The 24,204-nt window shown below is 46.8% G+C and overlaps 1 protein-coding gene across 5 annotated transcripts; it reads left to right on the top strand.

Moving 5' to 3' along the window:
• The first annotated feature begins 1,950 nt into the window (after positions 1 to 1,950).
• On the top strand, positions 1,951 to 23,213 carry zbtb4 (zinc finger and BTB domain containing 4). Of its 5 annotated transcripts, none has more exons than XM_050067846.1 (4): positions 1,951 to 2,902; positions 3,124 to 3,255; positions 3,989 to 4,047; positions 14,663 to 23,213. In XM_050067846.1, the coding sequence occupies exon 4, from the start codon at positions 14,679 to 14,681 to the stop codon at positions 20,220 to 20,222; it is 5,544 nt and encodes a 1,847-aa protein (XP_049923803.1). In that variant the 5' UTR covers positions 1,951 to 2,902; positions 3,124 to 3,255; positions 3,989 to 4,047; positions 14,663 to 14,678; the 3' UTR covers positions 20,223 to 23,213. The 5 variants fall into 5 exon arrangements, with proteins under 5 accessions (XP_049923803.1, XP_049923804.1, XP_049923805.1 ...); XM_050067847.1 differs by having other exon boundaries at positions 1,964 to 2,902; positions 3,992 to 4,047; XM_050067848.1 differs by lacking the exon at positions 3,989 to 4,047 and having other exon boundaries at positions 1,964 to 2,902.
• Positions 23,214 to 24,204: the final 991 nt, after the last annotated feature.

The raw sequence follows: 24,204 nt of genomic DNA, 5'->3' as shown, positions 1-24,204 counted from the left end.
GGTTGCACAATATTTCTGTAATACCAGAAGTTTTTGTTATTTCGGTTTCTAAATTTTTGGCTTGTGACCCTTTTAAAGGAGTAGTTGGAAACTTTTTTTTTCTTGCATGCCATCGATGAAGGAAGAATCCAAAAACAGAAAGGCGATTGCGTTTAACAGCAAAGCTTTATCAAAACATCTGTTTACAAACTCTCACACAAGTCATGCAGTACAATCCAAGTCTCAGCTGTGGAGTGATATGTGAAACGCTTTCCAAACACAAGCATTTTCCCCAAAATCTTACCATTTAAAACACCTCTGCATTTGAGTTGTGCATGCGTTTGAACTGCTTGTGCGTTCCACTGAGCAGAGTTTCAAACTCAAGCGTTTGACTAGGTGTGCGACTCGTCCGCGCATGGGACTGCACAAGTATTTTAAATAGTATGGTTTTAGCAAAAATGCCTGTGTTTGTGAGGTACTGAGCGTACGACTGGATCAATGAGTTGTGTGAGAGTAAGAATTTTCTCTATTTTTGGATTCCTCTTTCATAGTCCCAAATTCAACGCAACATGGGGTGAGTCACTGATTTTCGAATGATCATTTTGTGGGTGAAGTATTTCTTTAAATTGACGCAGTGTCTATTTGTGGCTCCTCGTCAGCGGTTGCATAAGTCTGCTGCTTGTGACCAGTTCAACTAAAGAGTGAATTCTTTCCTTGTTTTATATGAATAATTTTTAGAGCTTGCAGCAGTAAAATGATCCAGTAATTCACAAGAGCAAAGATTGAAGTCATTGTATGATTAAATCTAATTTCAATATAGCAGATTTTTTTTTTTATACTGCATTTCTATCCTGTTAATCATCTCACATCTCAGATTTACCTCGCAAATATATAAATATTTCGTGACAGAAAAGCACTGTTGCACCAACCTCTGGACTCAGCTGCAGTTCTGACCATGTGACTTGACGTGTGTCCACATGAGAAAGGATATTGGAGCAGAACTCTAATATTTCAATTTTTATTACATTCTTACTGGACCGGTTGAAATCCTCTTCACCCCGGCCAAGTTGAAGCCCAGTTGCCTCAGAATCTCTTATAACATTTTATTAGATTGGATTTCGACACTCCTTGATGCGTCAGGAAAAGATTTTGACACTTTCCTGGAGAAGTAGAAGTTGGGATCTTCAAGGAAAAATATATGAATATGCATGTTTGACATATAGCTGGCACGTAACTATTCCCAGCAGAGTAACACACCAATACACCCAGGTCCTCAAGATAACAACGTAGAAAAGCATGTCATCCGACCGTTAAAGGCCGCATACTTACTTAATAAATTTACTTTATGACTCATCTGGAAGAGATAAAAATGTGTAGTTTCTGTTAACAGATTATATGTTGATAGACAAGTTGTTGCATAATGTGAATTTTACGTTGCTCAACATATAGATGAGGGGATATCAATTTTATTTTTGCTGGTCTTGTGAAAACATAACATCTCAAGGTATGTGACAGAAATCCCTGCAGAGGAAGTACATGAACTCTGTGCTGCACAATGTGAACTGCAGAGTACTTTAGCCCCGTAAGGCTTTCATTAGGCCATTTAACCTTATTTGTGAGTGTGCATTTACTTGTGTATAGTGAGCGATATGCCTGAAACGTCACATCTGCAGTTAAAGTCATTCATGTGGGAGCTGTTTGTGTACTTTTGTTCCATGTTGTTAAACTGCCGCCCTGACGTGTTTTTGTAAACAGCAGAGGAGTGTTAGTTGAGTACATACTCCAGCGTGTTTATCTTTCCCTATTTCAAGTGAGGTCTCATAATGTTACGCACTGTACCGCCCCTGCGTCCTTAAGACAATGCTGAGGGCTTAAGCACCCTTTCATCTGTGTACAACTACAAATGTAAACATTTCTCATGCTTATTTGAACATGTACTTCCAGCTGAAGCTCTCCAGGGGCTCCTCAACCTGAGTCAACAGACGGAGAAAGTCCCAGTGCTGCGGAAAAAACATTTTGGGTCGTACCCGTGCCCAAAACAGGGCGTAATGAAAGCCCTAAAGAAAGACATGAAGACAAAATGAAAACCCTGGAGGGACTGTTTCTCCGTCGCGTAATACCACAGATTCTACAGGAACAAGACCCCCTTCAGTTTGCCTACCAGGACCACATAGGAGCACAAGACGCGGTACTCTATATGCTGCACCAGGCCTGGATGTGTCAACCTCAGAAGTATGGGGGCGGCACCTTTCTTGACCTCCTGGATCACGGACTACTTAACAGCGAGACCGCAGTTTGTGGGGCTTGGAAATGATCATTCTTTGGCTCTGGCTCCGTTCCTGTTCACGTTGTACACGTACGACCTAAAACACAGTCCTGCCACATTCGCAAGTATTTGGATGATACAGCTGATGTGGCGTGTGTGCAAAGTGGACAAGAGGAGGAGTATAGGGACCTGGTAGGGGCCTTCAGTGAGTCCTGTTGAACGCCACGAAGACCAAGGTGGACTTCAGGAGATCAGACCACCCTGCCAGCTGCTCTGCATAAGGGGGGAGGCCATTGAGATGGTGCGTACCTATTAATACTTGAGCGTGCTCCTGGACAGCAAGCTGGACTGGTCCGCGAACACGGATGCGCCATACAAGAAGGAGCAGAGACGTCTCTTCGTGCTCAGGAAGCTCAGATCATTTGATGTCTGCAAGGATTTGCTGTTGGTGTTTTATCAGACTGGTGGCGAGCATGTCGGACAAAAGCAGCCGACATCTGGACCGGCTGGCTAAAAATGCCAGCTCAGTGCTGGGCAGGAGACCGGACTCACTGGGAGCTGTGGTGGCCAGGCGCACACGGAATAAGCTGCAAGCCATAATGAACAATGTCGACCGCCCTCTCCACATCATCCCGGCTGGACAGAGGAGCAGCTGCAGTGAGTGACTCATCTTACAACCATCCTACAGCTATTAGGCTCTTACACACCTCTTAACAGCCTTATCCTCTCTATTGCTCTTATCCTTTGTTTTTAACTCTCTTATTTATGCATATTTACTCTGAGGGGGTGACTAAAGTATCTTCTATCTGTCTATCTTGCAGAATAATCATGCACTCTGGTTTCACTTTGCCTCTCTGTCCTCACATTTCTGCACACAGGCTCCAGACACAGGACTCGCCGTGTCTTCCTCATGAAGCCACCGCTTCCTCTTTAAGAAACCACCGACATTTGAACTCCTCGAGCGTCTTGTCATCCCACTTTGATCTCAGTCCAAGTCAGCTGGAGAGCAGGTTAGTTATCCCTTCTTTGAGATCACTGAGGATGTTTACTAACCCTTGAGCACGCCTCTGGGTATATTCACACACATGTATTTAGTAGGAATCCAGCCTAAATTTTAAAAGCAGCAATTTTTATTTACAACAGACTCATGACTGTTTCTGATCATGTCTGTCTGCCTGTCTTCATACTGCATTTCTCTCATCTACTAGATAAAGACCAAACTAAAGATCTGATACATGATATGCACGTCAAACAAAGCTCGTATTGAATTGAACACATTTAGTGCTCGGTTGCACTAAATACAAAACAGCCTGCCTGCAGGCATGACTCTGCATTTTGGGAACTGACAGGGATGGTGAACTTTCCCTTCTTTATCAGACATAAGATGACTGACTCACTCAGCTCTTTTACTGGAACCACTAAGCACATTTAGTAGGTCAGTTTGGGGCCGCTGAAATATGAATTGTCAAATTATTAAAGTTACCCTGTGGGGTTTTCATTGTAAGTGAAATAGGGATGAAACGATTACTGGTTTCTTGATAAACTGCAGTAAAATTCCCGACAGTCAGTATTACTGTTTCAAATTTTAATCATTAAAACCACGTTTGATTACTGTACTTTGAAAAACTCACATTAAATACTGTCTAGCATCAATCAAAGTTAGCAACAGTTTCCAGACTCAGGCACAGTGCGTAACGTGAGCTTTGTTTTGTTTTTCCCCTTGTTTACAAAATGGGCACATAGCAGTCAAACCCAGTGATGCGAATGGTCCCTTGTCCCCATCTACAGTGACACACACTCGAGTAAGTATTTCAGAGACAGGCTATCTTTAATGTTGATGCATGTTTAATATGATTTTCACATGTTTACTGAAGGTATTGGCTGTGTTACTATTTTAATGTTTTCACAAACAAAAAAGCGCAAAGTGTTGCTGATTTTATTCGTGGTTTTCAATATAAAATTGGTGACATTTTAATTCCACAGTAATACTGATAATATGCTTGATAATTGAGTGGACATTTTGGTAAATGGACTTGCATTTATGATGCACCTTTCTAGTCTTCACTCAAAGCGCTTTACATTTGACATTCACCCATTCACACACACATTCATACACTGATGGCAGAGGCTGCCATTTGAGGTGCCACCAGCTCATCAGGATCTAATGTAATCATTCACACGCACATTCGCACACTGATGCCCAAAGATACTTCAACATGTGAACTGGGGGAGCTGGGGACTAAACCGCCAATCTTCTGATTAGTGGACGACCCGCTCCTGAGCCACAGCTGCCCCACTTATTACCACTATAGTCACTTTAACCGTGATATGAATTTTTCCTACTGTTTCATGATCTAAAGCAATGAAAATTTTACTCACATTAATATTTTTGGGCTAAAATGCATGTTTTTTTCCCCTCAAAGCTTCTATTATGAATATATGTATGATATCAATAGTTAAAATGACTATGTGTAATGCAAAAGGGGTTTGTTACAGTGATGAAACCACAGATAACTATAACCAGACTCTCTATAAACCTCTTCATTTTTAACGCTCTTATTGGGAAGCTGCAGCTAACGAGTCAGAGATTTCCCTCAGGAGTTGGTAGGGACCAAAACAGAGCTCAAAGAGAGTGAATATTGGACAGGTTGGACAGGAACGTAACACTGGATGTGTAAATAAGTAACTGTTTGCTAACAGGTTTTCCATATCAACCCAGATGGTGACAATACGTCAGTACCAGGGTGATGGCTTCTTTCTGTTGCCCCCATATGGCCCCCAGAAACCCCCAATTATTTTGAAGTTCCTCTCCATAACATTAACTTCTTTCCATGAAAAAAACCTCTTCATGGCTTTAAATTGCTTAAATGTCAGTCTACACCTTTGCTTCATTTAGTAGACAAAGATCTGTCAATATGCAAATTAGTCTGAGCCTCTGACTCCCCCAGTTGCTTGCCTGCAGCTCAAGCGTACCTGCTCACCTTCCACTCTGCTCACTGCTCTCCACAACGTTAGAAATGTAACAGTAATAGAAAACATGAGCTTTCAGCTTGACTACATTATATATCAAATAATAATGTGTTGCGAATGTTAGATAAAGCTTGTTCCTTACACCAGGCCTCTCCTCTGATACACTTCGTTTCACCATGGGGTTATGCTAATGATATGGACAGCCCCACCTCACCAGAGGACACAATTGGTTCCTTAGGTATGTGATGTAACAAACCTTGGCTGTCTGAATCCGTGTTGTTGAGACTGTCATTGGTACGCTGCAGGTGGATATGCACTGCTGTGGTGCTGACTATTTATTTCACTCATGATATGTCTTATAGCGTATAAAAAACACCATATTGACATGCTAATAAAGTTTAAAGTATGATTTTCATTGGAGGGGGTTCCTAGCTTCTGAGGTCTCTTCCTCTTTTATCACTACATAACAATAACGTCGTCAATTGTTACTGCCCTTCACAGTCAGCAGAAATGTGTGTTACCTTACCCCCATGGCGTGTGCATATGTGTCCTCATGCACACGCTGGTAGACCATAATAAACAAACAATACAAGGACCCACTTATCAAAACATCGCTCCTACAGCGCTGCCAGTGAGCAAACACTCTGCAGGGTGCCTTTAACTGCACCATTTACTTAAGTGTGTGTGTGATTTATATGATAATTGTGCTTGTTGTCTTTCCTCTTTTTTATTTTTTTGTTCTGTAAATACTCAATTGTGCTGTTGAGAAAATAACATTTTTGGATCACATCTTATAGAAATAAATGCATATTTAGCTGAAGACATTTATGTACGCCGGCTTGTTGGTAAACACCGCATGAAGGCCTCAAACGGATTTAATATTGATCTCGAGACTCGGTTAAACAGTTTTTTCTTTCTTTGGATAACGGTTAAATATTGAGTCTTGGTGAGCTAATGGTTTAAATTTTCCACCAAGATGGCTTCCTTAGTTCCTCCATCTTTGTGTATTCAGATGTGTGTGTCGCTTGGTAGCACAGCATGAAAAGCTATGATCACGTTTGGCCAAACATTCATGAATAGGGACGGCTGGACAACGGGGGTGCCTCTGAATACAGAGTTTGTGGCTGGCTGCAGCCACGGGACAATGCCAGCACACATGTGTGGACCGAGCGGTCGCACTCCTGGAACACACACACACTATTGTCTTTGCCAACGGGCAATCTGCTCCACACACACACAGCCCCTCTGTCTTTTGCTCCATGTCTTCACACAGACATAATGTTACTCTTAGTTTCACTGTCCTCCTATCCTGAAGCTATTCACAACTGCTGTCATGTGTCCCGTCCACACACACCCAGCATGCTTTGAAAGCGTGCAGGAGTGCATGAGAGAGGACGGGGGGGAGGGGGGGATGGGGAGGGGGGAAAAAAAGTTCGTCCAACTCCAGCAGCCAGAGAGGTCACAGGAACAACACCCAATCCCAGAGCGGTTCCCATGGAGACAAGTGTGGCAGCGTACAATGAGGGTAGGAGAGAGTGATGAAAGAGAGGGAGAGAGGGAAAGGGCAGGGGAAGAGTAGGAGGAGGGCGGGATGCTGGCGTCAAGGTTCAGTTGGTGGGTACTGGGGGGTGGAGGGGGTGGGGGGTGTTGGGACTGCACTCAAAAGGACAGTGGGAAGTATAATGGTGTTGAAGCATAACAGTACGTGAACATTCTTCCACCCCTCCTCTCATTTTTTGCCCTCCTGTTCCCGCTGATAGAACACCTCCTGATCTGAGGCCGTCGAGCGGCACACAGCCGACGACGGAGGGAGAACTGAGATATGTGGAATTTCCACTGACCATGACGTACGTGTCCTAGAGCAACCAGAACGAAGAGCTGTTGTTGTGAGGCATTTTGCATGGATACGGATGAATCAGAGTTGATATCCAGCTGCAGGACTCGCTGGTTGTGCAGTGGCGCCTTTGTTTTGGTGAGGGGAGGGCGGCGTTTCACTTGTGCTGTAAAACAAAACAGGAGCTAGTCACCAGTAGTTAGTTTAGTTAGTTAGTTTAGCCACATATGCCAGACTCAGATATGCATGCTGACCTGAAAGCAGTCAATTGACATGACCGGCATCGTCAGTGATAGCACTTGAAGCCGTTTAGCTGAGGGCATGGACAATCGAAGAGTGTCCCTGTCCCAGTGTCTGTCCGGCTTTACCCCCTTTTCTCTTTTAAAGAGGTGCTCAACTCATTTTACATATAAAGAGTAGTTTATTTGTCATAATGGGAACTGCTCAGCGTGTGAAAACAGTGAGAAAATAAAAGTGTGTTCTGACCACCTTGTTGGCACAGTGGCACAGGGCTCGTTCCTCAAATTTGAAACCTGCAAGCTGCAATTTTCCGCATAATTTAAAAACATTTCAAACGTGTATTAGCATGCAGGAGCCACAACTTGCAGCAACAATCATTTGTGTAATGCGATGCTTCTGATATTTGTGATATGTGTGCAAGCAGTGTTTGTTCATGCGAAATGGGCCCCTAGCTCAACTTTTCCTGCGACCAAAGGCGACGTCATCTAACAAGATGGAGGATAGAATTATTGTGGCAATGCAGCCTGTTGTGCTATTTTCGATCTGAGCGCCCTTCAACGCTAGTAACTGAGGAAGTGGAGTTTTAGAAGTCGAGGGCATTTGCCAGGCAGGGAGAGTCTAGTGAAAGATGCTATGGAGTTGCATCATGGGAAATGTAGGATCCAGTGTTATTGGAGCTTGACCCACGCTGGAGACTTTAAGCGAGGATATCTCGGCCTCTGCTGCGTCGATTTTGACCGTTCTTTTTTTAATCTGTCTCTCACAAGTCTTTAGACCTTATCGAAGTGCGGCGCTAAATCACTGGAGTTCCCCTTTAATGCCTCCATTTTTCCCTCAACTTCACTTGTTTCACAGAGTGCTCCCATCCGCCATTTGACTACCGCCGGCTTGTCCTCCCTCTGTCTCACTCCCTCGCTGCCTCTCCCGCTCACTCTCCTCTCACTCCCCGTCTGTGTCTCTGTCTGTCCGTCCTTGTGCCCAGGTTTTCTGAGTTGGCGTGGTTCCTGTTTGTTTTCAGCCATTTTGGGGACTTGCAGTGCTCGTAACAAACTGCTTAAATGGCGTCCTCTTGCTTGCTTGCTCTCCCACTCTGTCTCCCTCTGCCTCTCCCTCCCTCTCCCTATCGCTGGGCTTTGTGTATATAAAGTAGTGTGTGTGTGTGTGCATGTGTGTATGTGTGTGCAGAGAGAGGGAGAGAGGGAACAACACTTCCAAATAAAAAGAAGATTGGATTCAGTGGGGGGGTTAGCTGAGGGGGGTGCAGGGGGGGGGGGGGGGGGGGGGGATTCACTTGCTGGAAAAAAAAAAGAGCAAAAACACTAAGATTCGTGTGTCAGAGGCAAAAAACTGGAGTGAGACAGGCGAGGGAGAGCAAGAAAGGGGGAGTGAGTGAGGGAGAGTGAGCAAGTTCGAGTGTGAGAATCGCTCCTGCCCTCTGTCTTCACACACTGCTGCCTGTATGTGTGTGTATGCATGTGTGTGTGTGCGCACCGCCTCTCCCTGCGCTCACTCTCTCTCCCTCTCTCTCTCCCTCTCTCTCACACACACTCAGACGTGCGCATACACAGACCAAGGGGGAGAGAGAGAGAGAGGGAGAGAGGGAGTGTGAGGGGAGAGAACACATCGCAGCAGAGATGCAGCAGGAGGTTTTCCGAGGTACGTTCTCTTGTATGCTTGCCTTCCTGAGAGACAGCCAGAGAGAATAAGAGGAAGAGAGGCTGAATTCTGTTGTTTTCCTGCTTGTTTTTCTGCTTCACTCTGCTGCTGTGGCGGTGGTTGCTCCGCGCGTGAAGAGGAGGAAAAGGTTTTTATTTTACCGTGCGTGTGTTGGGGCGTGAGTGTCGGTGGGTGTGCGTATTTATGCAGTGTGTGTGTGTGTGTTTGTGGACGCGCATTTATGTGTGTGTGTGTGTGTGTGCCTCTGCTAGGTCTGTCTGTGTATGTGTGTGTGTATGTGTGCCAGTAACAGGCCTTGTCTCCCTCATCCTCTGTTGCTGGCGCACCACGCAGTTCTTTTTCAAGAGCGATGACTCGCTTTGAGATTGTGATGAAACTTTTAATTTATCGAAGCCTCTTGCGTCTCTGTGATTCACCACAGACAGGGGGGGCGGTCAGCACACGTCAGAACAGATTTGAGCTTTGTTGTTGGGGTCTTAACACGGTGTCCCAATCCTGCTCATCAACTTAGGCCAACATCAGAGGAAGTGTTTCGAGGGGAGAACTTAACATGTAGGCGACTGTAAACATCTCTAGTTCCACCGACTTGTTCTGTCTCTTATTTCGGTCACGGGCCGCCCAGTTTGTCCTCCATTTTACCAGCCTGTTGTTTTGCTGGAGGTTGTCTCTCGTAGAGCAGCAGAGGGCATATTGATGTCACCAACCCCGTCATTGTTGCCCGAAGCCTTACTTTTTTTTTTTTTTTTCCAAAACAACACAGCATCTGCTGCCAACTACTCCACATTCCTGGTTTCCATGGATGCCAAGCCAAGCCCCCGTGCTCAATGTATGGAATATATATTATCCACGCTGCCACGGGGGTAGGGGTCATAGGTCAGACAATAGGAAGTGTAGTTTCTCGCTGCTCTGTGGTGTCACACTGATGATGTCGTCATAGGCATGACAGACTTTTTTGTGTTTGTTTTACACACTAGTTAAATCCTGTCTGCTGTGTCTGTCTTCGGGCCTTTTTTGCCCTGCTAACACACATGTGTTGCGGTTTGTAAGACCAAGTTGGTTGGCTTTGTTTGATTGTGCAGTTATTTTTTTAATGCCACAACCATAAAGGATGTGGACATCCTCAGGAAACTGGTGCAGCACCTCATCTTCTCTAACCTGCCATAGTTATACTTGCAGTTTATGGTGACTGTGTTAACGCGCCGCGCTGGCTCAGCTTTGCTAATACTTTAATGTTTCTTGGTTGTTTGAGAACTCCAAAGGAGCTTTCACACCCCCTTCAACAGGGACTGCCCATGAAATTGAAAATGATTTTGGGGGAAATTACCTCAAAAAGGTCACCGGTGTCATGTTACTGCTCTCCAGGGGTACCTTTTTGTGGCCGTACTGTTTCCGAATGCCTCCCGTGATTCTGTTGCAGCGAGCAGAATTATGGGAATTATGTGCTGGGCTGAGAGCTAACAGAGCGTGGAGAGTATGGCGTTTTAGACATGGGCAGGTTCGCTGGTGCGTGGAGCGGCATGTGAAAACACCACCATACGACAGTTTACACGTGGGGAGGGGGAGACGAGGGGGCATGCAGTCAGTCATGCTGAGGGGGATCTGAAAGACAAGGAAACCATGAAATGTGAACATAGGCGAGACGTGTTTGAAGTTACCCCTACCTCCCCTGCTCCCACCGCCACAACCACCACCACCACCACCACCACCACCTCCGCTCAACCACTCCCCAGCCCATACCAACTTCCCTTCCCCATACCTCCCTCCCTCCCTCTATCCCATCTGGCTGGCTCCACCACGCTCTCTTGGCCAGGGGGGTTGTGGAGAGTTCAGTAGCTGTTCTTGCTAACGATGCCCCCCTACCCACCCACACACACCCTCATGTGCACACATACACCCTCCTCTTCACAGACCAACTGCTGCTGCGATAGTTGGGCCCCTCTGGCTGCCCCTCACTGGGGAGAAAGCCCAACCGACACCTTCCTCTTCCCACATGCTCCTCGCCGCTGGCTCACCGGCTGGAACATCGGCTGGAACACCGAGGCCCCCCACGTTCTGCCTTGCAGGCACTCCCCTTAACCCCTCCTGATACACACACACACACACACACTCATACACACACAATGACAGCACATCATCGCTAAGGATATGGTTAAAGGATATTTCTGATTTATTAACTGTGCACTCTTAGATCTGTGATTGCGGTGACAAAAAGAAGTGCAGAAGAAGAAAAATGCAAATTACAGACAGACTTCTTGGTCCAGCTTTGACCTGCAGCACCTCAGGCACCAGAGTACTCCGTCAGGTTGCTGTAGCTCTGCGAGCCTACGCTGTCCAAAGAGGAATTATCACCAATATTTCTGGTGCACTCGCTGTCAGTTTCATTTCAAAATGATCTAGATCATCTCTAAACTGTTGACTCATTTAGAGCCTGTCGTCTGACCGCCTGCTTTCCTCGTCTCATCTGGTTGTGCCCTCGCTCCGTCGTTGTGTTTCCAGATCGCATTAACTACTGTGGTGAGCACAGTAATTGTTAAAACTATTAAAATAAGACGCAAGTTGGTATCAATCAGAACTGTCCTTTAATGATGAGAGTACAGGGAAAGCAGAGATGACTTGATCATTTGAGCTATTAAAGACATTTTAATGAGGCTTCGATACAAAAACAGCGAGTTTACATTCATATTAAAATATAAAAGTAAATTAAGTGGCACTGAAACAGTATTAAATATGTATTTTCACTGTGACCTTTAAGCCTCAAACAGCCTTTTTAGAGCCAGCTTAAGTTTTAGTTTGAACTGCATGATATCACGCTACTTGTGGTTAGATTTTTGAGGAGTTTCCTTCGAGATGGAAGATGGCAACAAAAAAAAAAAACTGCATGGTAATTGAATCCTAACAGTTATTTGTCTGTCAGCACAAGTACCAGTTTCAGTGTGGAATAAACAGATTGCTCAACGGCTGGTTCAAGGCCTTGAGCTGGCGTACGAGCCAAACTCCTCTGCCGTCCTGCCTTATGTTATGCAAGGCCACTTCGGCAGCAATGTTCCTAGGGACTGATTGACCATTCAAACTCAGTGAATTACTAACTAATGGTTTTCAAGGTCATGAAGTCATCCGTGCTTTTCAGATGCGAACAGAAAAGTATGTCAGAGTCGAATAGTACAACTTGTGCTGTTGTTTTGGTCTCAGAATTCAATTCAGTGCTTTTAATTTTAAAGTTAAACTGCGCTCGGAGAGGGGACTAATGTGCAAGTTTGTGCTGTTTCTAATGATTTAAAATTAAAAGAATAAAATTTCCATAATTAAAAAGCAATAAAGTTTACTACACATTTGTTATTTGATATGGAATACAGAGTGAATCAGTGCGTAGCTAAAAGTAGGCCTCTGTTCCTTCTGCCTGTCATTGAAGGGCCTTTGTCGTTACATGAAAGCCTCTGTGTTTGGTAAAGTGTTTTTTATGTGTACCTAAGTCTAGTAAGTCTTTTATCCTGCACCAGCTGAGAACCTGTTCATGCTATGTGGTTTTGTAGTGCCACAAGCATAAATAGATGAACACTTCATAGCCTGACCAACATGTTTGTTTGCGCAGAACATCCTGTTGCAGAGAGGTGTGGGAACAGGGTTGCTGTTTATTTTGATTTTGTTTTAGGGCCTGTGCCACATTCATGGTCACATTTGTCTGCGAGTCGCACAGAAGGATGTATGTGTGTCGATGTGTTTAACCACTTCTCTGCACGGTGTTTCGCTGCATGTCCTGTGCATTTGTGTACACGTTCCTGTGCGTATGAGTAAATCCGGTACATTTAAAGCGCGTTTGAAGCTGCCTGTCACAGTCAGATGGCGTGTCGTGCAGGCTCGGCTGTGTGCGTCACAGGGAGATAAAGAAAAAGGAGCGAGGGGGCGTCATACGCATTTTCCTGTCCGCCGCGCAAGCATCAGATGAGATGGTGAAATTTTTAGCCTTAGCACTGTCTCTCAGTGTGTCCGCCCACTTGTAGCAGACTGCCGCTTGCCATAAGGGATTTCCTGCACAACAACTATCGCTCAGCAAATGTGAGTGACAATAAAGGCCTGCTTCAGTACAGAGCAACAAAATATGCCAAGCCTGGCGAGGCACGGTTCTGCATCCTTAGACGTTCAACTTGAATAGGCGTGAGCTGTTTCTTTTGCTCCCGTGCAACAAAAAGCATGTGCTGCTGCTTGCTCTAAGTACGTCATTAATAGACACATGTGTTTTCCTTTTGTTGACTACTTCATTCCACCTGTACCCTCAGTCTCAGCGCTGTGCTGCACTCAGATTCACCTTTTGGTTTTGAATGTCATTTACAAGTGGGCCCCTCCATGTTGAACTACTTTGTTTATGCCTGTCTGTCCTGCCTGTGGGCATGTACGAGTGTATGTACAGTGCTGTGTACACATGCATGTTTGTTTGTGTGAGTGCATGTGCGTGGTTATATGTTTGTCAGTGTGCTGGTTGTTTCTGTGTGAGTGTTTGCCTGGGCTCCTGTCTGTCTGACAGTGCAGTGTGTCTGACTGTTCCTGTTTCAACCCCCCCCCCCCCTCCTCCTCTTCCTCTCTCCTTCTCTCTGTCTCTTGCTCTCTCACTAACCCTCAGTCTCTTTCTCTCTCTCCCTTTTTCTATCACCCTTTCACTCTCCCTCATCCTCACCCTCTCTCTCTCTCTCTCCCTCCTCTTCCCTCTGCAATAACAGTGCTGACCTAGTTTCTGCCTGTTCAGGGCTGCCTGTGGAATTTTACAGCGGCCTGCCTTCCTGGCTGCTTTGCTGCTTGAAAACGCAGGCAGAAAAGCATGACTGAGGATTTTTCTTCTCGTCGCATCATTATGGCCTTATACTGTCTCCGTTCTTCTCCCCAATCTGCAGCCCTAAATAAATGGACCCATTTTGAATAAGTAATAACAGCAAATTGCCCATCACGCGAGAATCTGCAGCGATCTTACGTATGAAGAAACTGTAGCAGGACTGCATTCGCCACCATGGCAGTCGAATTAGAATGGAAATGAGAATAGCCTGTCGCTCATCTTTTACAGCTTAGCTGAGATTGTACCGGATGCAGAGGGCGGAAAAACACCCCTTCTCTGTGCACATGCATGCAATCTCCCTCCCTTCTCCTCTTCCCCTCTTTCCTTCCCTCCCTCCTTTGCCTTCACAAATAAATGGTTAGAGTCATGCCCGGCAAACACTAGCCACTGCCAGGAATGGCTAACAAGGCTCTTGCTCAAATAGCAAGAGAGTGGGACTATTTTTACGTGCGTTCGGACCATGGATCTTAGTCAACACTCTATTCTGAGGGAATCTTGATTAAATCTGAACGCCTTCCAATTAGGCATAGGGAATGTTGTGTCACAGCCGAGAGAGATGGATCTCTGGAATGCCTTTCTAAAGGCTTGGTTGTGGCACGCTGAAATCTAAACCAGCACTGCCGCAGATTCATTCCTTCCCCCTACCCTCTCCCTCCTTTCGCTCACCATTCCTGGCCGAGCTGTTGGAGTTCAGCATTGCTGGGGCATTTAGTTTTCTTTTCCGTTTCTCTAAAGTGTTCCACGAGCGTCACAGCTGCTAACTGCAAAAGTTTTGGGTGTAATGTTGATTCTTTGCTTTTGTCGATATGAATTTACTAACATTTATCTTACGTTGCTTGTAATACTAATGCATACTGTCTGATTTCTCTTTCAGATTTCGGGGGCTGGTCATGGTGTCCGGTGAGAAGGTGTGGGACCCCCTCCACGCGGGCCTTATTCAGTCACGTCTGAGTGAACAACACTTGGCTGCTGGGCTTACTCCCCTCTGCAACATCACGCATACTGCAACTAAGGACACCACGTGGCGCCAGAGTCAACGGTTGCCACCTTTGTCTTCCCCGCCACTATCATTAGTGGCTGTAGACACCCCTCACCCAGTACGGGCCTCCTCACCATTACACCGGCCTGTCAATTTCTACGGCTTGAACAAGATCGAAGGGCTACACAAACCAGTCCACTGTCTTGGAGTGGCCTCCCAGCCAGAAGAAGAAGAAGAGGAGGAGGAGGAAGGGGAAGCTGAGCCGTTGGAGATGAAGGGTAAAAGGCATGGGGGCCGGGGAGAGGCCATGATGGAGGACAGGCTGGAGGACATGGCTGATGGACCTAAAAATGCAAAAATCACCCTAAGCTTCCCACTTAGTGCCGCTCCCCTCCCAGCCTCCCTGACTTCTCCAAACCACTGTCGTAGCTCTTCCTCGTCCTCGCCTTCCCCTCACCGACGGCGGCCATCCTCCAAGAGCTCAGATGAGGGGTCACTGTGGAAACTTGACGCTACCATGGACGTGAAGCACAGACCTTTTAAGCCCCCGAGGCACGACAGCTCTCCGTCCTCTTCACCATCCTCCTCCTCATCTCCTATGACTGTTCATGCACTTATAAGGAAGGATATAAAATCCCCGCCTCCTCTTAAGTGCTCCAAACTCAATCCAGAGACTCAGTTTCACAGGTCACCCCCAAGATCCTCCAGTGGGTCTTTAGGTGGCTGTTACGGGGGCGATGGATGGGATGAGAGACACAGGGTGGCCAACGGCACAGCCTCACCCTCTCAAACCGCCCAGATCCTCTTCAGCCTGGGCACATCGGCCTATCAGAGAGGAGGGGATGCGGAGAGGAGGGAGAAAATAACAGGAAGACCAGCTGGGAAAGTGGGGAGCCCTCATGGACCAAGCCTTCACCCACCCACCCTCCACCTCCCTCCCCCCTTACCACCACCTCCTCCTCCCCCATCTGAGGGCCTTACCGCACCCCCTCACTCGTCTTCCTATTCCCCTACCGACAGTCTGAAGCCCGAGCTGATTTGCGGGGTGTGCCATCGTCTTTTCAGCTCAGCCTCGTCCCTGACAGTCCACATGCGGCTGCATCGTGGCAGCCGCGCCCTCAGTTGCCGCTATTGTGGCAAAGTCTTCATCCACAGCAAGAGACTGCAATCCCATGAGGCTTCCTGCAGGGTGCCAGGCCTACCCTCCAACAGCCTGGGCCCTCCTTCTCTCACTGTGCAGCCAAAGGAGGAGCCGCTGGAGGAGGGTGAGGTGAGAGTGGAGGGGGGAGTGATTGTGGGACAAACAGACATCAGCAAGGCGCGGCCGGGGAAGAAAGCGCGGAGCCTCCTGGCACGTATCCAAGGTGATGATGCAGCAGCAGCAGAGCTACTAGCGGGTGATGAGCACCATTTTGTGAAGGTGGTAGATGGCAATGTCATTTACTTCTGCTCTGTGTGTGAACGCTCCTACATGACTCTATCCAGCCTGAAGCGTCACTCTAATGTGCATTCATGGCGCCGCAAATATCCGTGCCACTTCTGTGACAAGGTCTTTGCCCTGGCCGAGTACCGCACAAAGCATGAGGTGTGGCACACAGGAGAGCGGCGCTACCAGTGCATCTTCTGCTGGGATGCCTTTGCCACCTACTACAATCTCAAAACACACCAGAAGACCATTCATGGGATTAATCCCAGCCTCATTTCCAGTGAAAAGACAGCTAATGGCGGTTATAAGCAGAAAGCTAATGCCCTCAAGCTCTACCGCCTTCTCCCCATGCGCTCCCAGAAGAGACCCTACAAGACTTACAGTGACAGTTTGCATAATGGACTGCTACTGCCACCAACTGAAACACCTTCGCTCTCCCTGCCTGGCCTGGGCTGTACTCTGGGCCCTGGGGACCTACAAAGCCTCATCAGTGGGGCCCACCCTCAGAGTGTAAAGCCTGACCCAGAGGACTTCCCCGATGGCTTCCCTGTTTCTGTGTCTACTGAGCATGGGGACCTCTCCTCACTAACACCCCTCCCCCAAGCGGACATGCCCCAAGTCAGAAAACACGAAAGTGAGGCCCTAGAGTTAGAGCAGGGGAGAGGCGGCAGCAGCTTCAAAATGTCGAGTAGCAGCAAAACCAAAACACCCAAGACTGGTAGAGGCACAGAGACAAGCATGCCTTCTGTGATAACATATGGCCATACAAAACCCTCTGTCATAGTTCATGGAACAGCGGTGTCATCCTCTGTCATTGTGCATAGCAACCAGGTCACCTCTGGGAGTGAAAAAAGCCCAATGAGCAGCCCATCCCCTGAAACCAGCAGCAGTCAGACTTCATACAAGGGCAGTCCCAGGCCAATCAAAAAGCAAAGGGATAGTGCAGATAACCACAGAAAGAGGCCAAGAGACAGTTCAGATACCACAGAGGAGGGCTCGAGAGGTAGACAGGGTGAAGAGACAGGCGGATTATTTCACAAATCACGCAAATCCCACAGCAAGAGTGACATCTCTAACTCAAAGCAGCTGTCAGCATCTGTAGGGCCACAGGTCAAAGAGGCAGGGCCACTGTGCCAGATTACTGTACGTATCGGTGAGGAAGCCATAGTGAAGCGCAGCATCTCTGAGACAGACCTTAGGCGAGACAAGAGCCTTTCTCCTCCCAAAACCAAACGCAGTGAAACATCTGTGCGGGAAGCCAAGGAAACACGCCATGCTCACTCCCACCACCATCACCACAAACACCGCCTCCACCGCAGAGTCAGCCTGGAAGAAGAGGGTGATAAGGAAACGGGAGATTGTGAGGAGGAGGAGGAGGAGGAGGAGGAGGAGGAAGAGGAGGAGGAGGTGAGGAAAAAGAGCTCCAAGTCCCCCGATGAAGTGAGGGAGTACTACTTCCGTCGGGAGGTGCGTGATCAGGAGAGTGACCATGACACAGAGGATAATTTATGGCGGCCTTACTACTCCTACAAGCCTAAAAGAAAGGCCCAAGCACATCTACAGAGGGTCAAGAGCTGGCAGAGGAAACTGAAGTTCAAGCGCTCGATCCGGTTGAAGAGGAGGACAGAGAGGCTCAAGAACCATGTGAATAAAGACACAGAGAAATCACAAGATGAGGAGGAGGATGGAAAGATTGAGGAGGCCAAAAAAGTTCCAAAAGCTAACAGAGACAAGGGAGAGGGGGAAAAGAAAGATTATCTCTCTGCCCCTTTAAAGGAGAAAAACAAAGATGCGGACAAACAAGTTAAGGAGGCCCGTCAAGAGGCTTCCACTCCTCCTCTGCACTCTCCAAAGCCTCCTCTGTCTACCTCAGTGGCTCCAACGGGAATTAAGAGGCGGCCTTGGACTAATGGGAACGCAGCAGAGTGTGGTACATGTGGCCGCTGGTTCTCAAGCCCCAGGAAGCGAGACAAACACGAGCTGAGCCATCTGCTGGAGTTTGTATGCCTCTTCTGCCGAGCCACGTTCCCCTCGAGGGATAAGTTGGAAGACCACCAGAGAGCCCAGCATCCCAAGCCTTCTGAGGCACCACCTGTACCCCCGAAAGTGGCACTTGGCGAGCAACTTGAAGGGGTCGGGGTTAAATCTGTGCCAGAGATCGCAAAGTATGATGAAGAAAAAGGGGGGCAGATAGTGGGGGTTAATTCTAGTCCAAGTCGCCTAAGCAGAAGAGCATTATCACGACACACCTGTCCACAGTGTCACAAGGTGTGCAAGACATCTTCAGCACTAACTCGCCATATCCGACGCCATGAGTTAAGCAGTTCCCCAGAGAGAGAAAAGGAAGATAAAGACTCAGAGCCAAAAACAACAGAGACAGTTGTTACCACTGTTAGCAGAGACCTAGAGACTGAAAAAGGACAGGTTCCCAGTGCTCTCTCTGTTTCAGTTATCAGCTATTCAACACCAGACCCGCCCAGCAGTGGTGACTGTTTGGCGTCACAGCAGCATGAAGACCATCTCACTGAACTGACAGATGAACATCAGATGTCAGAATCAAGAGACAAACCTGAACTGACAGAGCTCACACATCCAGCTCTAGAGAGAGAGCCCAGCCCACAAATCGCAGACCCTCCATTAGAAATCCCAGTTAACCTTACACCCACTAAACACGAATTCACGCCTGCCACACCCTCCACTCCACACAGCGTGCTCGTCATGAACGGATCTGAATGTCTGGACTACCGCACCCCCAGCAAAAAGAGCCTAGACAGCCAGATCCACAGAATACCCAGCCCTGTGCACATCGTGGCATCCACCAACACCTCTCCAAATGTGCCCATGACGTCACAGACCAGAATAACCACTGCTGCTCCTCCTGTTTCCATGACAACAGCTCTCAGCTCTGAGGGGGGATTCGTGAAACGGGATGGGGTCATTATGGACAGAGAGAGGCAAGGGGGGAGTAGTGTATTCCTACGTGCAGGTTATGAGGAACCACCTCTGGTCCAGGACCTCAGAGTTCAATCCCTGTCCAGGAGCCCCTCTCCCAATGAAGCACAAGACCTGACCATGTCCTCTATTCTCGCTAGAGAGCGGGAGATAGAGAGGCAAAGAGAGAAAGAGAGGGAGCTGGAGAGACTGAGAGAAAGGGAGAGGGACAAAGAAATAGTGAAAGAGCGAGAAAAAGAGATAGAGAGGGCCCATCAGATGAGTAGAGCTGCACATGCCCCACAGGACCAGGTTTCTCTGTTGGTCCCTAAAGAGGAGCCCTTGAGCCCTGTGCCGTCCCCCCAGCATATCCCCACTCAAACCACTATGAATGGATCCTCCTCACACAGGCACACTCCCAAGTCCCCCTGCCGGTCCCCCTCAACTATTGGCCTCCTAGCTCAAGCCAACCGCCAGGTTCACTCCAGTTCACAAGGACTCGACAGGCTCACACTGCCCACTGGAGCAGCTGGTGCTGGTGACCGCCCCTCTGCCCACGCTCTGCTTCTCCCCCGAGCCCCCCAGCCACCTGAGCCTGAGCACCACGATACTGTTTCTTCCAGAGATTCCCAGCAGGGAGACGCCACCCCAGTGGGCTACCCTGCCCAGAATTATCCCCTACCCCTTATTGTGCCGGACAGCTACCGCTCTGGTAAGAAGCAGGAGGAAAACCTGCTCATGTCCTCCTACCCTGCTGGAGCACTTCCCTTTGGCCCACTGGGGAAAATGATGGTCCCTAATGGCGGGGACCTGGCTAAGCTGCCATTTTATCCGGACCCTTACCAGCTGCTCTATGGGCCTCAGCTGCTGGCCTACCCCTATAACCTGGCGGCTCTTCCTGTGGCTCTGAACATGATGGCACCTGGGGGGGACAAGGTGGAGCCTCTGCCTTTCCTCCCTGCCATCTTTAACTACGCAGCCACTGCTGGGCCCTACATGGGCGCAGCCCCTCACCCCCTTGTGGCAAACCCCAGCCTCTACAGCAGCAGCAGCGGCAGCAGCAAGAAGCAACGAGACAGCAGCAGCAGCAAACCGTAGGACACAGAAGCACTATAAGGAATATAATTCAATGGGGACGGCCTGGCCTGTTTAGGATGGGAGCGGGAGGGGTGCGTGCTCACTGAGTCACTGAGTACACTCGCACAGTACCCCTGCCTCTCTTTTATTCAGTAGAGATCAGAGCTAGGCATTAAATCAGGAGTGGGTTGAAGGGAGGAGAAGGAGCAAAGAAACGGGAGAGGGGCCGATATTATAGTGACGTATCATTACTCCCCTCTCTTTACTCTTGCTCACCTTTCTCCATGTCTCTCCTGTCTTGCTGTAGTGTGTCGTAGTTCTAGAGCTTGTTTAATCTTCCTCTCTGACTCATTATATTATCTATAAGAATAAGAACTGCTAACAGGGTGTGTGTTGTGTGAAAAATTAGTTCAGTCTGCTTCCCTTTATAGTCACTGCATAACGAGGATAACCGCTCTTCAGGGAAGGCTAGTGAAGGCAAGGATAAGGGATGAAACAGAGGAGTCCTTTACTCAACACAGTTGAACATGAAGCATTAAGCAACTCAAACCTTGCGTGTGTTTGTATGAGCGAACGAGAGTGCAGGTGTATCCTGTCGTTAAACTGTCCATGAAAGTTATATATGAGCATGTACATGCACATGTACGTAGGGATTTGTGCATGCAAAGGTGGGCTTAAGCAGGTATTACTGCGTACGTGTGAAAGTGTGTGTGTGTGTGTGTGTGTGAGTGTGTGTTTTTCGAATGATGTGCGTGAATGGCTAGATCATTCCATGTGAGACTCACACAGCATTCCTACTCTAGTTGGAATAGCTACTGTAGGTCAATATGTAGAAGTGCATTTAGAAGTGATTCCTCATATCCAAATCATAAAGAAGTCAATTCTATGGCTGGATGCAAGTCTATGACAATGACAGATCGTCTGAGCTTCTAATGTCTCAACTAACCTGGCGACTTTGTGGCCAGATGGCACTGTAGGATCTGTATAGCATTCACCATAGTTTATACCTTATGTGCACAAAAATAGAGAAGTAGTGGTCATTTAAAGGGGACACTTGTAGCTGCTTTGGATATGTAGCTGGCCACTGGGTAAGACGTAAAGGCTGGTAGACCATTGCACTTCCGTTTTTCATCTCATTTCCTTCACGTATAAAAAAAAGGAAAAGAATAAAAACCAGTCAGCCTTCATCTTGCGTAGCTTTTTCCTCTTTGATTGGAAGAGGAAAAGGCTCCATTTCCTAAGCCAGGAAGAAGAAAGTGACAGCAAGGAAGGAAAAAGAAAAATGGATTCAGGGTATTGAGTTATTTCTGGATAGGAAAAGAAATATATGGGCACAAAACTGTTGGACTCTGAGTCAGAAGGCCCCACAGAAATGACTTTGGGGACAAATAAAACGTCCTGCTCCCCAACTGAGGGAGGGATTGGAAATAGCCCGAACTATTTCCCCTCCTGCCCTGTGTCATTTACTAAGAAGTAGGAAAAGGCTGAGCTTAGCAGCCAAAGTGGTGGCCGAAACTCCCCCAGGTGCCCTCCTGGGGCCTTTTTGTTATGTGTAATGTTATCTCTATATGTTTGTTTTGTTAAGCTATGTTGTTTATGTTGTTTAGCCCTCTTACCAGATGGAAATGGCTTCAGTGAAAAGGGGGAGTAAACTTAAAAATATGAATGTAAATTTAGTCATGAGGTTAATGAAGTACAGCTGCATTAATGGTAGAGTCTGTTTCAGTTCCTTTTTGTTTCTGTTTTGACACAAATAACCTGTTAAAGAACCGTATAACGTCTGGTATGCATATATACAGTAGTCCTAGGAACATGTCAGTAAACTTGGGTTCTGTATCCACAAAGCATGAGCAACACTTGCTTCCTAACCGTTTATATCCTCAGCAAATCTGGCATTGTGCGCACAGCTTTTTGTTTCCGTTTCCTTCGATATTTTCTGGCCTCTTCATCTTCCATTAATCTGTTAATATATATTTTTTTTTTATTCATTATAGACCGCAGTTTGGGAAAAACTCCACAAAACTAGCTGACACATCTACGTCTCACAGTCACTGTTTAGGAGCTGTTTAATTCTCCCTCTTCCCTCAAGCATACCCTCGCACACTGCACCACCTCCGAATGAAGTACACGTTTCGGCGTGTGTGCATGTGCGATGGTACTGGGGCACCTTTTGGTTCAGGCAGGAGTGTTTTAAACACATCGTGACCAACTGCAGGGGCGCGCTAGCATCCCCCTTGGGTGTGGTTACAAGCCTTTTTTTGCGTGTAGGCGTACGTGTTTTGTGTACGAGAGTGAGTGACTACGCGAATATGAAAACCAAAATAAATCTGCCTGAGCAGCGTATCCCTTGGCAGTATATGGGCCACCTGTTTTTTTTGTTTTTTTTTGTTTTGTCCTTTGACACTTTCTGTGGGTAAGTTTCAGTGTAAAAAAGCCTTGCTGTCTCCAATACAATATCTCAAGCCATTCCTGTAGATGGACATGTTTGTGTTTTTGGACCATTTCTTATGCCATAGTTTGCCATCATGGTTATCATACAGACCAAAAGCATGCAAATCGACGTATTGTAGTGACTGGACTGGAATCTGGTGGTAATATACAACTATTTACTGTATGTTTTAGTTTAAATGAATGTGCCTCTGCTTTGATATTTAAATAATTATCTATAGTAAGATGTGGATCTGCCAGATTTCAACTGTTAAGGTGCCTTGTTATGGCATAAGAAATTTAAATAGCAAATGAACGTTTTTCTTGAGAAATGACAGTTTGATTTGGAGATAGATTTCATGGCTTTGTTTGCTATGAAGCTGTTCATAGATGTAGGGGTGTGGCTAAACTGTTTTGGTATCGTGTACATGTCTAGGGTAATACTGTGCCATATAGAGCCCACAAAATATGTTAATGTTATTTTTAAAAGATGTTTTAATGTTGCCTGATGACTTTGTCTTTAGATTTGATACAAAGGCTTGTAGCCACAGCTCTCCCAAAGTCTGTAGTCTCCTTTTACCCCACATTCTTCCTGTTCTCTCTCTCTCTCTCCCCCCCCCCCCCTTGTTTCCGTCTCCCTTTCTTTCTCTTTGCTGCAATCAAACAAAATAAAGTATTAACCTGATGACCCAATGAAATCGACTCTAGTCTGGACTCATGTTTTTTTAAGCAGTGTTTCTATTAATCATCACAAGTTGATCAAGAGTTCTTAATTTGAACCATGTGCTTAAATTTGGCGGATACCTTGATCCTCCATGTGAATCCTCTAGTGAAAGGCTCGTTTGAACATTTCACAACTGATTTAGAGAGCTGGTGAAAGCAGAACATACTGTGGTCGCACTTCTTTGAAGCATTGCTCCATTGGTTGATACATCTGTCACTGTGCATGTAGTGTTAATTTAAAGGTACACTAAGCAGTCGCTGTTTGTGAACATGCTCGTCAGCGAAAGAAAAAGTAAAAGCCAACCCCATATTCACTCTTGTTTGGCATTTGGCCTCACTATGTTTGCGTTTTTTCAGCGCTGGGTCTATTGAATGCCTGTTGCTTACAGTCTGGCATCTGGTCGCTATGTTTTAATAAAGCTCTGACGTCACCTGAATGCTGTGAGGGTACCTGCCCATAAATGTCCCAAACACAGAAAATACAGGCAGAAGGAGAGTCTCTGCAGAAAAATACACCGCCACACACTTCTAGTGGGTCATAAGAGATAATGCAGATGATTCTGTATGAGTCTATACATTGTATTTTTAGGAATATCCTTCATTGTATACCTTTATATCTTCCCTGTTTCCACTGATGAGTAGTTTTTGGTATCTTTGGTAATTGTTGTTTTCATATATGTACCATTAATCCCAGCACGCACTCATGATTTTTTTATTTCAAATATAGAAACATACACTGTCCTGATAGTTTGTTGCTGACATGTAAACCAGAGGCTGATAACAGCGTCCTCTTGGCAGTCAGGGAGCTGATTTCTTAACGTTCTTGCGTGAGCTCTTTCCCACTAGTGACACT

This window comes from Epinephelus moara, chromosome 17 (genome assembly GCF_006386435.1).
Source record: "Epinephelus moara isolate mb chromosome 17, YSFRI_EMoa_1.0, whole genome shotgun sequence".
In the NCBI taxonomy this organism is placed as follows: Eukaryota; Metazoa; Chordata; class Actinopteri; order Perciformes; family Serranidae; genus Epinephelus; species Epinephelus moara.
Note: the sequence above shows the minus strand (reverse complement) of the source record. Positions and strands in the feature narration are given on the sequence as shown.